Source organism: Sprattus sprattus (genome assembly GCF_963457725.1).
Source record: "Sprattus sprattus genome assembly, chromosome: 1".
Lineage (NCBI taxonomy): Eukaryota > Metazoa > Chordata > Actinopteri > Clupeiformes > Clupeidae > Sprattus > Sprattus sprattus.
Genome location: NC_137920.1, coordinates 75546394 through 75562847, shown reverse-complemented (window position 1 = coordinate 75562847; position 16454 = coordinate 75546394). Strand labels below are relative to the sequence as shown.

Here is a 16454-nt window from a genome sequence, read left to right as displayed (position 1 = left end):
TTGAATAAGTATTACTCTCCTAGTAATTTTAGGGGCAAAATTATATTTCTTAGGGGTAGTTTTGCCCTTTGCTCTCGTGTATTTCCGACGCTGAAATGTGCAAATCATATCAGTGTCTCATTTTTGGCCTTATGCGAGCCGAGTTGACGGAAATCCGTCATAGCGACGGAAAACTTTAATCCATGTGTGTGTGTGTGTGTGTGTGTGTGTGTGTGTGTGTGTGTGTGTGTGTGTGTGTTGGTAACACTTTATTTGAAGCCGTCTACATAAGGGTGACATGACACTGTCATAAGAATGACATGACACATGTCATACACATTAATGACACGTTATTTTTGTTCATGACTGTTGTCATAATGTGTCATTCGGTGTTTGTACACACAGCTAACCCTAACCCTAACCCTACAAACACCGAATGACACATTATGACAACAGTCATGAACCAGTCATGAACAAAAATAACGTGTCATTAATGTGTATGACATGTGTCATGTCATTCTTATGACAGTGTCATGTCACCCTTATTTAGACGGCTTCAAATAAAGTGTAACCGTTTATTTATGGTGTCGGGAGATCTTCATACAAGGGTGAAGGCTGTTTCTTTTTTTTTCTCATAACCTTACAGACACACTTACTTACGCAGGGCATCCTGGACTGCTCTCCACCAGGGCTATTGTAAATGTGGGCTTTAATTTCAGTCGAGCACAAAACAGTCTTGAGAAAACTGACCTCCTCCAACAAACTGCCGTTGTCACCTGTGTCGCCCAAAGGCGTATGGTAATGAGCAACAACCCAAAGTAAGTCAAGCCATCTGGGCTCCAGTAACCTTCGGGGTGAGAGACACAAACCCTCCCCCAACAGTTGACCACCTGCATCAGCCGAGATACTGTACGACCCCTTACATGCCACCACAAGGGCAAGAACATCACCCATTTTTAGTTACTTGGACACACATTGAGCGATGGCGGTGCATGCCTTTTATTTTTAACCGAAGGAACGCAAAGTGTTTGTAAAAGCACGGCGTACAAGTTCCACTCGGCATCAAGCCAATTGCCTAACCACATCAGCGCTGTTAGCAGTTTTTCTGAAGCCGTTGAGCTTTAGAGACGGACAAATCGATGTGAGATTGGTGACAATCATCTGAGAACCAGTCAAAGACATCATGAGCAAACACAGAGTCTGTGAGGACTCAACTGACACACCTGGTATACAGGTACATCTATACAAACAAGGGCTGCTTCTACGGAGACTATGAAGTCAAGAGAGGTCGTGGGGACTTGCCAAACATAAGAGCAACAATCACAGGAAAGCCAGGGCTAACTGCACACTGTAGCTTAAACTAAGAGACACATCAGTCACATTTGGTCAAAGGCCTTGAGGCCGATGGTTGGAAACCAGCAAGTGTGGATATATTAAGATATAACTGTAGTACGCGTCATTCTCAAATTGCATCAAGCACCATGACATCACTCTGAATGCATTATACGGACTACAGACCATTACGGCCAACATGAATCTCAGCCGAACAGCTCCAACACATTTAACTAGGCATGCAGATAGTCATGAATATTTGAACATGCTTTTAAGACGGCAATCAGTACAATGAGTGAACCCCTCTCAACCATGACGTAATATTCTTCTTCAGGGAATGAGTATGTTAAATATGGGAGTCCTGAAAGCCGATTCACTAGATTACTATCCTTCCTCTGTAGAGTGAGAGAGTAGCTTTCGAGCATTTGGATAAAAAAAACTGCATTACAAACTGTATCCTGTATCCTGCTTAAAAGCATAAGCCCATGCTCTTCAACACGCTATAACAGTATAGACTTAAAGTTATAGCTATAAGGTTATTTAAAAAAAAAAAAAGAAAAGAATAAGCCCGCATCACACACCCATTCTATCCAAAAGCTGTGTGTGTCCACTGATTCACCACACAGTCTCAGAACAACACTAATTGCCAGTGCACAAGACAATGCTTGTGATCCTGAGGTGGCCAAACAGCGTGACAGTGCTTTTCAAACAGTCTCCCAGCTCAGTGGCTGCTTTTGGCTTCACATCAATTATAACGGCACAGGGGTTTCAAAGAGGCTCATTATCAGCAGCCAGGGTCTGAAGTTTTCCGGCAAGTTCTGACATGACATCTCAATGGATGCAGCTGCAGTGGGCTTAAGACCCCCCCTCATAGCCAATCTCAGCCTAGATAGATCACAAAGATGCGGACTGATGTTGACGGATGCACACAACTTAAAGACACGAGAGAAAAGAAGGTTGGGGGGACGCTGGTATAGAAAGCAACCATTACAAAGCAAGGCAGGGCAACGACTTTTCAACCACATACACAATTTCCCCATTGAAGCAAGTAAGAAAAGACGGCGGGTCGAAGACACAAAGCTAAGGACAACCACTGGCGATTCACAGACACATCCTGCAGACATAGAGTGTGAACGATGCAGAGACACCGCTGGAAGAGACCGAGAGAGCAGAGCGCTCCTTCCCTCCTTCCCTCCAGCTCTCGCTCCATCTCACGCTCACGCTCACGCTCACTCGCTCACAGCCCCGCTCTCTCTCTCCTCCTGGCTCTCTCACACACACTCCGTTTTCCTTACCTTAGTTGTGACAATACACAAACAATCCATTCTGGGCAGTAGCAGCTCAACCGGTTCTTGTATTCATCACCACCAAATTAACAAGACAAGGGAGGGTGATGAGAGGGGGAGAGGAGTAAGGGGGGGTAGTAAGCCACCACGGAAGAAAAGGCACTCAAGATAGCTAGTGGAAACGGCCCCCCTCTGAGAAACAGGAGTCCTCCTCCACAGCACCGAAGGCAGGCATGTTCCTTTAGCACGATCTCAATGTCCAGCACACGTCCACCCAGCACAGAGCTCAACGGGTCTGCCTGGGCTGCTTTTATGCCATAGCATTCCTCCTCGCTCCTCTCTCTCTCTCTCTCTCCCTCTCTCTCTCTATCACTCTCACTCTCTGTCTCTCTCTCTCTCTCTCTCCACTGACGACTGTGCACAGAGTGGAGGGGAGAGCACTGGCGATGCTAACAGCTGAACCGGGCAGCTAAGCGGAAAGAATCCGCTTTCCACAGACCAGCCTCACTCTCAGAAGCCGCAGAAAACAGCCATGTTCTCAATGCTGATGCCTCAGTCTTTGGCTCTTTAATAGGCTGTGTATGCGTGTGTGTGTGTGTGTGTGTGTGTGTGTAGGTGTGTGTGTGTATGTGCATGTGTAATCATTCATTGAATAATTTTGTTCAAATACACAAGATCTTAATATGTTTTCCTTCGGGTATAAAATAGACATACAGACGCTCACATAGATGCATTCAAAACTGACGTTTACGCCCTTGCGCTTCTCATTGAGTTTAAGTGTGTAAATGGCAACTTATTATAATTCAATTATTTGAAAGTTTATTTTCACCAAATCTTAAGTAGGAAGGGGTCAAAGTGATATCACAACAACTGTAAATGTTCAGTGCTTAATGCGATGGACTATTCATTTAACATCAAACACAACTGTAGTGTCAGGATTGAAGGGATAAGGACCCAAATAGCCATAACAGAAACATGTGGACCATTCTAAATGAGACTAATTAGCCTAATGTACCATTCTTATGGAAGCGACAATCTTAACCGTTTCCTGAGCTGCAGTTGTGGGTGAAATCGATGGTGATGTGATTCCTCCCACAGAGAGAGAGAGAGAGAGAAAGAGAAAGAGAGAGAGTGTGTGTGTGTGTGTGTGTGTGTGTGTGTGTGTGTGTGTGTGTGTGTCAGCGCCCCTCCCAGCCGTGCGCAGCCTGAGCCTGGTGCAGAGATGGACTCTGGGGTTCTCTGTATGAATCATACTGAGGTGGGAACCTACTGCTGCTGCTGCTGCTGCTGCTGCTGTGATGCTACTGCTACTGCTGCTGCCTAAGCCCCATCCTTACTCCCTCACACTCACACACGCTCACTCACACACACGCTCACTCACACACACGCTCACTCAAACACACGCTCACTCACACACACACGCGCACACTCACAGACACACTCACTCACAGACACACTCACTCACGCACACACACACACGCACAGACCAACACACTCACACACAAGCAAAGACACGACTCAAGACGAAAAAAGAAAAGAATAAAGCAGAGCAGCAGAGGTGGCTGGGTATGAGATGGGCTTTCAACAAATCTAAGAGATATTCATAGACATGACACCTGATTAATCTGATAAAAACAGAGAGAGAACAGAGAGAGTTGCGGAGGAGGCAGAGAACGGGGGGGGGAGGGGGGGGGGAGATCACAGTTACCTACTCCCAAAACAAGAGCTTTTTTAAGCCAACACTACCCAGACAAATGAAGAAGAACTGGGAGCCCTGGCTGCCCTGCCAGAATGACGTGTATGCACACAGGGAAGCAAACCAAAGAAGAGAATGGAAAACAAATGAGTGGGAACAACCTTTGTCAAATAGCATCTCTGAAAAAGGAAATACTATCAAATGCAATGATGTGCTTGCATGATTTAACTCTGTTCTTCAGGTAACTACTGTGAAATAGTCTAATATCTAAGGATACATTGAACAAATAAAACACCTAACTCACATTGAAAAACCATAGCCAGGGATTTTATATTTTATTTTGCAAGAAAAAAAAAAACAATTTGGATACAGAATGTAACAAACAATTCTACCCCAATTGAGATTCTAACAGTAATTATTACTAATTATGGCCAAACACAGGTAAATATTAAGAAACACCTTCTTTGGCAGATAGCTTTGACAGATCTGCTTTCCTACTTTAGAAATTCTGTGCTATGCCAACGACTCCTATCTAGTCAAGAAATATTCAGTTCTCCCATCATTTGGCATTGAAGTGACAAGATGTGTCTTTCCTCAGAGCTACAGATTGTGCTACAGAGTGATCACCGTCACCTACACCGAACCTTATCGCATTAACAGATCCCCCTCCTGTTCAACCAGCTGTATCCCCGAGTTGAGCTTTAGCCTACCTGCTGGCCCCACAAAACTGCGTCGTCAAGCTGAACTTCCTCACAGAGCACAGCTTCGATCATTTGTGTGCATGACAGTGCCGCCGCCGCACAATGGCTTCGGTGTACGGCCATGAGGACCGGCTACTCTTTCTAACAGATGGATCCCAAAGAGGCTTTCCGTGATCACATTATGGAGACAGAGTGCTTTAACTTCCTTTGCACTGCCCTCTCCGTTAAGAGGTAGAGAGCAGCAAAGGTCATGGTGGGGGTAAATGGTTCTCACAAGGCAACCGCGCTGGTGTTGGAGCAAAGAGTTTTCGAGAAATTCGTCACCAACCATAGAGATATCCCACACAAGTGGTCGCACATTTATGAAAATGTCAGAAAAATCTAATTGAATGGTGATAATACTATAAATTTACACCACCAGAGTAAAATAATAATATAACAAGATAAAATACTAGACAAGAATAACATAACTAAATTCATATCATCGTTCAGTGTGGTGATTCAAACTGAAATTCACAATGCTCTCTAAGAAATAATGCAATTGTAAATAGAATTAACTATTTAGCAGGACGGAAAAAAATATGTAAGTCGACATTCTTGGTCTGTCTGTGTGTGTGTGTGTGTGTGTGTGTGTGTGTGTGTGTAGTTTTATGCAGTCAGTAACTGCCTAGCCTTAGAAAAAAACCTCATCAATAGCTTGGATAATTGCTTTTCTAATTTCATTAAATATCTACACACAGAGTTATGTCAAAGCATTATGAAGTTGCGTCCTACAATCACTTTGCCTACTCCATTTCATCTTTGCCTGCAGCCTATAAAACGTAACCCTAACCAACCAGATCTAAAACACAGGCTATTGCCTAAGGTTCCATAACAACACACAACAGAGTCATGCTATGACATTAAGATGTAACTGTTCTGCTTGTGAAGATTTCTGCGCAGTTGAACAGATGTTTGTCTCGTACCAATCAAAGGCTAAACTGATGCTTGACCTCTGACCTCTGCTCTGAGGCTTGAGAAGCAAACAGTAAAGGCCTACAGGATACACACACAAGAGAACGCTACATAGGACTTCATTACCCTGACACAAAACATGCATCAATGTCATATCACTTGTTTCTGATCAACTGACAACTTAAATTGCATTGTTCAACATCTCCTCTCATTTTGTGCCATTTGTTTTCCAGTTGCGCTTCGTAGCATGTGATACGCAAAATTTTGCACCAAGTTGTGCACCAGCTGTCATCCAATTTGGACAGTTTCAGACCGTTATTAATGACGCAACCTCTTAGTCGTTTCCCTCTTACAGAAAGCAAGGAAATGTGACTAAACGTACTGAACGCACATCCCATCAGCCTCTTCCCGCAGCCTCTTAGTTGTTTCCCTCTTACAGAAAGCAAGGAAATGTGACTAAACGTACTGAACTCACATCCCATCAGCTACTGTAGTATGTAAACACCCCACCCCCATGTGTACATGTTCTCCCTATGTGTATTGTTTTGGTTTTTATTGTGATTTTTGTATTTATTGTGATTCATGTTTGTTTGTAAGTGTAAGCTACTGGATGACCTTAATTTCCCTCGGGATCAATAAAGTATCCATCTATCTATCTATCTATCTATCTAGTACAGATGCACTACTACTACTGCTGGATATCATGAAGCCCCCATTCCAACCAGCCTCTTAGTCGTTTCCCTCTTACGGAAAGCAAGGAAATGTGACTAAACATACTGAACGCACATCCCATCAGCCTCTTCCCGCAGCCTCTTAGTCGTTTCCCTCTTACAGAAAGCAAGGAAATGTGACTAAACATACTGAACGCACATCCCATCAGCCTCTTCCCGCAGCCTCTTAGTCGTTTCCCTCTTACAGAAAGCAAGGAAATGTGACTAAACATACTGAACGCACATCCCATCAGCCTCTTCCCGCAGCCTCTTAGTCGTTTCCCTCTTACAGAAAGCAAGGAAATGTGACTAAACATACTGAACGCACATCCCATCAGCCTCTTCCCGCAGCCTCTTAGTCGTTTCCCTCTTACAGAAAGCAAGGAAATGTGACTAAACATACTGAACGCACATCCCATCAGCCTCTTCCCGCAGCCTCTTAGTCGTTTCCCTCTTACAGAAAGCAAGGAAATGTGACTAAACATACTGAACGCACATCCCATCAGCCTCTTCCCGCAGCCTCTTAGTCGTTTCCCTCTTACAGAAAGCAAGGAAATGTGACTAAACGCACTGAACTCACATCCCATCAGCTACTGTAGTACAGATGCACTACTACTACTACTACTACTAGATATCATGAAGCCCCCAGTCCAGGCCCAAGGCACACCAGCACTGCTGCAGCTTGGCCAGGACAGGGGGCCAGGTCTCACTCTTATCCGTTCTTCCAGATTTTCGCCAATTCTGCGACTTGTAAATTCAACGCAATATCAGCAATTTTACGCTTTTTTTTTTCACAACGCTGCATATTTTCTTATTTACCATATAAATTGTGCACAAAACTGCAGAAAATAAGCTTGGTGTCCAGTTGCAACTTATTTCCTCTTCTTCTGGTGTCCTGATGGTGGTATGCGGGTATGCAAAGTCTGTCTCAACCACTGCTACAGCTTCATGTCCCACTTGTTTGGTGTCAGGTGTGTGATGGACTAATGACTGAGGTGAGGTTAGTTTGGTATTAGACATTCGCTTGACATTCACAGCGTAGCTGTATCTATAACTGTTAATTAACGTTAACATGCAGGATACATGAACTAAACTTCTAAACTGCAGATTATGTTATTCTGCCTTGTATTCGGTTGTGAAATAGAAATTAGATTGCTTAATATTTAGCAGGCCTAAATAGTGTCTTAACATGATATTTAACTTGATGGTGTGATACAATGCCATATTGTTGCGTAAAAGCCCATTCCTAAATCCAAGCATTGACCTATTCAAGGGTTACTTGAGTGAGATCTTGGTTCTGGGTTTAACTACTGTTCTGTCAACCAAGGCTCTCATCTCCTGGATGCAGTAGAAATCAAATATTAATAAAGGTTAGGTTTTACGTAACACAAAACATGCAGTAATCTTATTTAAAACAGCTAATAGGAATCATAATTAAATCATAAAACCCCGAAAACAAAACCAATATTTTTATCTCAAAACCAAGGAAACCAAACTTGAGACCTTCTGATTCCCAGGCCTGCAGCAGCCCACTGCTCATTAGTTTCCCTGGAGAGCTGTGAGCGTAAATGTCTGTCTGCTGTGTGTGTGTGTGTGTGTCTGTGTGTCTGTGTGTCTGTGTCTGTGTGTGTGTGTGTGTGTGTGTGTGTGTGTGTGTGTGTGTGTGTGTGTGTAATGCTGAAGGTGTCGGTGAGCTGACTGGGTGGGCGACCGCTGGCAATTACTGCTGATCCTGCTGCCTTCCCCACCACGAGGAGAGCAGGGAAGCGGGGAAAAAAACATCCCCAAAGACCTTGAATGCAGCATCCACTGGAGATGCTCCATCATTAGAGCCCAGCGCATGAGGGAGCTCAGACACCCTACCACCGTAACACCACTGCGCTTGCTCCTTACTTGAGAGTCTGGTGGCGTGTATCTGTACATTTTCAGTGAAACTATGGAAATTAAAGTGTGTGTGTGTGGGAGTACCTTTAATTCAATGGGTGTGTGTTTTGCTAAAGAAACAAGAATCTCTTCCGACAGGAAGGTCGAAAGCACAGACCTTTTATGGACATGCAATACAAGCGCTCAAAAATGAGGCGATTCCCAACCTCTCCACTGGACAGGTTTGTGTATAAAAACCTCTCGAAATGGAAATAAGAGGTCAAACTCTGCTTTGAGAAATGTTCAGATCCCTTGCTGATTACACCACAGCAGTAATTAGCGCTGCTCTCAAAGAGCTGGGAGAGCACCTCTCACAGCCGCCCACGCCTACGCCAGGCGCCAGGACGCAGGACCTTTTATCAGAAGAGGTGCACTTAAAACTGGCTCCAATCCTAACGGTCAGGAGGCAATGCTGCGCTCGCACAGCGCTCAGAAAGCATAAACGCTCTAACACACACACACACAATTCTCAAAGTCTGCTAACATCTTACAGTTGTAAAAAATTCTCTCTTTTCCGGGGGAAAAAAGAAAAAAAAAGATATGGAAATTAAAATGCACTTTGAACCAAAATGCGCAAACTGCCAAATGCTTTAAAAACCACCAGCCATAAAGATGATACTTTTTTTCTATTGCAGCTCTTGGATCAACCAATCCCAATGAGAGTGCGTCCTTTTCATGCGTAACAAATGTGTGCGTAATGAACAGACGGTGAGCTGTTCCAGAGGAGGATGTGAGTTCATATGTGTGTTGTCTCTGTGATGTAATAGTATATATATCCAATAATGCATAGTATATACATCCAATAATGCATAGTATATATATCCAATAATGCATTCACACGGTTTCGGGAAAGCAGCATCACTCACCTCTGTGGCTGTAGCTGTGGGTGTGGCTGTAGCTGTGGGTGTGGCTGTGGTTGTGGCTGTGACTGTGACTGTGACGGTGCTGTCCTCTGTTCTCGCCTTTTCATTGAAGTCTGTGCTACTAGACTCAGTCTGCTGAAAGATGAGAACAAATAAAAAAACAATTCAGGGCATTGGAAGTGTAAGTGATGGCCATTAGCCATTAGTTATTTGGTTTAAAGGTGTTATTATTTATGATGAAATATTGATGAATTCTGTTTACATGTGTAGCCTTGATCAGTGATATCTCTACCAGCTGCGTTCACATAAAGCTGCTGATAAACAAATACAAATGATAAGGGTTTTTGCATTGTTTATTACGAGACATACATGCGGACATTACATTACTTATTACATTTTAGAGCTAAAAAATAACCCTAACGATCAACACGTAATCTCTCAGATTACACTGTACTGAGGAGACAAATGAGCAGTACAGGGTGAAATCAAACAGACACACTGCCCATAGCCATCCCAAGGAGACTCTCTCCAGGCTGATTCTTCACAGACACAACTGTGCATTATGTAACACGATGCACTGAGAGCACAATCAGCCAGGAGAAGAAAGCTTGGCGAGGCTTAGCCAGCCCTTGGAGCGCACGGTGCAATGGGCCTGCCTACTGCTGGAGGAGGGGACGTAGAGGGTTAAATGAGTGGCACCAACAACACCCCAGGGTGTAAGAAGCAGGGCAAGAAGACAGCATTATAGACTGCCAATCACAGAAGAACTTGTCTAATCCACCCTGTTGATCCCCATCCAGCTACTTACTTCCACAGCTATTTATGCACCACAGCTATTTTTGCAGTGTGTGCGTGTTTGTTTGTTTGTGTGTGTGTGTGTGTTTGGGTTTGAGTGCGTGTGTGTGTGTGTGTGTGGGTGTGTGTACACGCAAAGTCCAAAACAAAACATCCAAAAGTGCATCTTTTCATTTTCACGTGCCAGGGTCAGTGAAGGTGGTCTGTGAAAGTCAGCACAAGTGAGCCGTACTGCGTGCCCTGCTGGACCAAGCAGAGCGGTCATCTTGGTTGAGATTCATTGACTTGAGAAAGACAGTGACTTTTATCTCTGCAACTTTATAAAAAGTGTCAAGATTTATGGAGAAAATACAAAGCAATGCAAATTTTCCAAATGGAGGCATTTTTCTAGCCATATCAACTGGAAGTGAACCTACTTAACAAAGGTATTGTAATGTTCTATAACACAATTATTTCATACCACATCATCTTAAAATGTCCCTTCTTTTCGAGCTTCTGCTTTTCTGTAACCGCACAGGTGGTATTGGCAACGTAAGTCACATTCATCAATAAATGCAATCATTCTTCTCCAGCTGTTAGTGAAATAATGCTACAACAAATCAAAAGCCTGATGAAGAATTGACATCAACTAACTAATTTAACACCTGCACTGGAGACATGCCAAGGCCATAAGTGGAAAAAAGGAGCATGATACCCAGTAAGGTATACAGGACACATCCATACATGATGACAGCACTGGGGTCGTCATCACACAAATGATCACTGCATTCATTCTGGTCTCAACATGCTGTGCAGGGGGGTTGCTTGAGTTAGGGGGCGCTGCGTGTTTGTTTGTTTGTGTGTGTGTGTGTGTTTGAGTGTGTGTGTGTGTGTGTGTGTGTGTGTACACCCAAAGCCCAAAACAAAACATCCAAAAGTGCATCTTTTCATTAGTTCTCCCCCCTAGTGGACGAACACAAAATAAACCTGCAAAATATTGCTTATGGATACAGAGCGAAAGCACACCTTAAGGGATTTGGATCAGATCATAGTTAACTTACCACACCCAGCAACCTAAGCAGCCACAGCATCGTTGCCCCTAAGAGAGGCCTCCGAAAAGACTTTCTGCTCAGGTGTCAAGCAAATACATCCAAAAGAAACATCCATAACTTATGAGCACACTGATTCAGCAGCCACATCTTGGCGCATCCACAGCCAAAGGTGTATGGTCAGCTGGTTTTCAAATAACTGGACTTCCTCTTTGCTATTATCTAATCCATTGGCCTAAGCTTGTTGATTGGTCCAGTGAGAAATATACCCGGCCAATCAGTCCTCAACTAAGGATTTAAAGACTATATTCACAGGGAACACTTGCCAAGGCTGAGAGAAGCAGGCTAGGATGCTGATTAAGCAACAATATTCAACATTAAATTTAGCAATATTCAAGATTTCCAACCACAATATCACTAAATAATTTAAATTAGTGGAAAGCTGAAATTCTAGCAACAATGTTTAACGGTTAGACATCTTTATATAATATTATAATTAACGTTTTTTAAGGGTTAAGCATATATTTATTATAGAATAATTAAAAATGAAGGCCAAGCATGACTTGATGAACATAAAGATGGTAACTTAGACCAACAACATAAGAAGGTGATACCTTAGTGTCACCAGGGGATGTTGCAGTAAGACTTTTCACAAAGAGCTAGCTCCCCCCTAGTGGACGAACACAAAATAAACCTGCAAATTCACTCAGAGAAGGTGGCATAGTAAAGAGACTATAAAAAGGAACAGTTGATATGGTGTAGGGTTTGCAATTAATATATGATTATGATTTAATTAAAAAAAGTCTTAATATATATGACTATGATTTCATAAAAAAAAGTCTTAATATATATGATTTCATTAAAATAGAAGGTTTTCTTTGGAATTGGAACAGCAAATAAAAAGCCTACTTACAAAAAAAACACAGGCTACAATAGCTCAATAATTCTATACCATGGTCTTCGGCATTAGACTATAATGTCCTATGTTACAATGATACATTATAGTGGTGTCAGAGAGAGGGGGGGTAAAATATGATGTTTTTTCAGGCTTTCAAATAAGGCCTTTTGTAATCTAAACCAGTCCAGTGCTCCATTCTTTTCATTTAATTAGAATGTCACCGGGCCTTTCCAGACCCATAGATCACAGGAAGGTCCTCTAAACACAGCGACTAGCCGACTCCCCATCCATTAAAGGCAGGGCACTTAGTAAGACAGGTCAAAGGCCTTTTCACTCAGCAACATGCAGAGACATACATTAGCAAAAAATAAATACAAAATCGGCAAGACCACTGGAGGACAGTCTTTTCCTTGAGACAGAGTGCACCGTGATGATCTGTTTGAGGTAAATAAGCACGAGGCAAGTGAAAGAGGTCATTTGTAACTAACTGCTGAATCCTCACAGGGCTCTCGAGTTAAAAGCTTACCTATATAGGACACACCAGTTTGCAGGATTTGAGTACGGCCGACATTATTATTAGAACATGCTAATCACAGACATTTTATCACCTTCCATGATCTTAATCGCAAAATGTACCATTTTTTTTAAGAAACTAAATACAGCTTACCTCCACTTGCCTAATAAGCCTAATATTCTGAGATATTGAAATAATTTACACAGCTTGTGTGAAACTCCATGAAGCTTCTGTGAAGACTCATACATACCGCTATGACTTACACGTTATTGGGGTTAGGAAAGCATAAAACATGTAAGAGCATCAATTCTTCAGGTCGACAACGTCCTGGATGTGGGTGACAGAGTGCTTCAAAATAAAAAACATACATTGGGGCGAGTTAAGGTGCCATTAGGGTACTCAAACGGTCGCGTCGGATAGTCGGGGCGTTGAGCGGGTGGCCGGATAGTACGTACTAGTTAGCATTTGTGTCCCGTTATGGTGCTCCAACGGCCGTGGGTGCTGAAAACAATTCACTGCCACAACAGCAGGCGGGGTAGCGGTTTACCTGCCGCAGACAAGCTAATTCTTGACGTTTTTCTGCGATGAAAATCGTTAGTTGGCCTAAAAAAACATACATTGGGGCGAGTTAGCGTGTGGACTGTGTGGAAAGCGGGCCGGTGTTGTTTGGGGATAATCTCACCTCGTGTGACGGCTGGCCGTGGTGCAGCGTGACGGCAGGAGAGCCGGGGGACTCCCACTTCTCTGCCATGTGGTTGACCTCCTCCAGCTTCTGCTCACAGCTCTTGAGGGAGTTCAGCAGCGTCCCTTCATAAAACTCCTGGATATCTAAGCCCAAAAAAAGACAAGCCTGTGAGTTTATCTGCAGAAACACACACACACACACACACACACACACACACACACAAATCCACACACACAAACACAAACACACACACACACACACACTCACACACACATCCACACACACACACACACAAATCCACACACACACACACACACACACACACACTCACACACAAATCCACACACACACACACACACACACACACACACACACACACACACACACTCCCTTTCTAGTTCCAATCCCCCCCTTTGGATTAAAACCCTCGTAAGTACTCCATTGGCTGCATACCAAATGAAATGGGGGCAATTTATTAAATGTATTTGTTGGCACCAACATTTTTTTTGCAATACGTTTGAATAATACAGCCCAAATGCTCAGCTAAGTCCTGCTCCCACTGTCACACACAAGAGGTCATGCACAACGTCCAGCACGCTAATCACATTCCTCCCCCCGCCCCGCCCCGCCCTGATGCGGTACTTTAATTCATAATGCTAACGAAGCGCTTAAACTGATGTGAGGCAGTGTGTCATTGTCCAGATTAGATATTCTAAGTCATGACCGTCTGTGTCAGTTAAACACATGGGGCCCTAATTTTAATCGATGTCCACTGCGCATGAGCCAAAGCTAACGTAATAACTTTGCAGAATAGTTTTAGCTAATTTAATACCATGACCAAGATCCTAACCGCAAACATGGGTGGTCAGGGCAATGCCCCTTCAATATGTTTAGTTCATGCACGACAGATCCTCGTTCATCGCTCCTTGCCTGTCAATGAAATTAGGGCCGTGTGTGTTTGCACAAGTGTAGAAACAAGCCTGAAACGCAGCAATGGCAACAGACAGATATTATTAGACCAGACTTCAGCTAATGGTCTTTAGTGTGAACCGTGCCAGTCTCAAGTTCATCCATTCATACCAATTAAACTGGAAATAAGCAAAGACAAACCAACTCACCGCTGTTCAAAAGACAGAGCAATGCTTATTAAATACCACTGCTCTGGGCAACACTTTCCCCAAAGCAGCCACAAAGATATGTAGGCACTTAATCCCCCCCACGCCATGATCAAAATCAGAATCTGTCGCTCGATTTGTGCCTATAATTGTATGTTGGCATGGCTGAGAGCAACAGCTTCTTCAGCCCCAGAGTCAGAAGAGGGTGAGAGAGCTGGGCAAAGCCCCAAAGCCAACTGAAACACCACAGCTTTAGCACTACTCAGCTAACTTAGCCTGGCATACAGTAGCCTCTGGCCTAATACATCAAGATCTCAGCAACACTACTTGGGTCTCATTCAGTTACTGCACAGCCTGCACATTGAATTGATAAGCATAAGCTTAGCATAAGGAAGCGTTGTAATGCATCCAATGTATTTATTGTCGATGATGGTTGTTATTTTAGGTTCTTTAAAGGTTCAGTCAGTGACTGAAAAAAAAGACTTCTGGACAGACAGTAATGTAATTAAGACACATACACATACACACACACATACACACATGAAGCACTTTATACATTCTTCATACAGAGAAAGTTAACAAACTGGTTATACAACACAATATGACCACAATCGTAACAGACCTATACTGTATCTGTAAGGTGATAGTCATACGTTTTCTATGCTAGTTAATACTTTGTTTGCCAGCTCCGGACAGGTAAACAAATGCATAGTGAATAACTGACAGAGTAAATGAGGCTATGAGAGTTGCACCTTTATCCAGAAGCATTTTCATTTATTTTTAAAAGAAGAGAAATACAAAAATAAAAAGTAGCCTGGAGCAACCAGGCTTGCAAAATCCACTTCTCATGCCTTTTTAGCTTGCCTCAACACTTGTCATTGTGCTTACTGCTAGAGTGCTACGAGCAGAAACACTGTTTTGAACGTCTGCCACCTTATACAGTATGATGGTGAGCAGACCCCTAAATATTTATGTCAGCCCCCAAGAGCAGCCTGCACATTCACTGGGGACAGGCTACACTCTTGCCTCTAACCCAGATGAACTGGTGTGCACACAGGCTCAGTGGTGTAGTCCAGGGTATAAACAGGTATACGGAGTATACCCACTTCTTTTAAAGTCAGCATTGCGTTTACTTACTTCTCAAAACAGGGCGTTTATCTCGTGCTGTATGGGCTGCTTAAAAAAAAATAAGAGTATACCCACTTCTCCAGGGACCACTACCCCACTGCACAGGCTGGTGTGGTAAATTAGCTGAACTGGTGAGCACACACACAGACTGGTGGGGTAAATGAGCTGAACTGGTGAGCACACACACAGGCTGGTGTGGTAAATTAGCTAAACTGGTGAGCACACACACAGGCTGGTGTGGTAAATGACTGGAATTCACACAGGCTGGTCTGGTTCATGAGTGAATGATAAAACCTAAACCTAATCCACTCAAAGACTTCAATCTAAAACATTGTCGACTTTTCCACATTACTGTGCATCTCACTCTGTGTCATGGAATTCCCTCAAATCTGCCCAACCCACAGTACCCTCTGACAGCTGACAGCTTTACAGCATCAAATGATCTACAACTGTTTAACTGTCTGAGGTTAGCGAAGGCACATGGAGGTTAGTGATGGCATCGTCATATTGAAAAGTTCTCGGACGGCATTTAGTCTTTCTTACATCTGAGGAGCTGTAGCCTCACACTAAACTGTCCCCCAAATGACTCCAAAAAGGTTTTGCCACGTTTCTGTTGGTCATAGATTTCTCAATTAGGTAACAAATGAAAGCATTACAGCTCTATTATCCCACATAGACGGATAAATAACTACATGATTACAATATATATTTCTACAAATATTTCTACAATATAACTTCAACAGTTCAACTATGTTACAAATTCAATACTTGAATCTAAGATCAAATAAAGTAACACATGTCAAAAACGATCATCAAGGAACAGAGCTTGCTCACACAACAGCATCCA

General features: G+C 43.2%; 1 protein-coding gene across 1 annotated transcript in view; it reads right to left on the bottom strand.

Annotated features, from left to right (window-relative positions):
- Nucleotides 1-1041: 1041 nt before the first annotated feature.
- Nucleotides 1042-16454, bottom strand: part of LOC308371791 (disks large homolog 1-like) — a gene marked incomplete at both ends in the record, with an annotated part of 30634 nt that continues 15221 nt past the window's right edge. Inside the window, 3 exons of the mRNA XM_080846783.1 lie at nucleotides 1042-1140; nucleotides 9448-9579; nucleotides 13362-13507. Of these exons, the coding sequence (XP_080702909.1) occupies nucleotides 1042-1140; nucleotides 9448-9579; nucleotides 13362-13507 (377 nt within the window). The remainder of the gene's footprint in view (nucleotides 1141-9447; nucleotides 9580-13361; nucleotides 13508-16454) is intronic.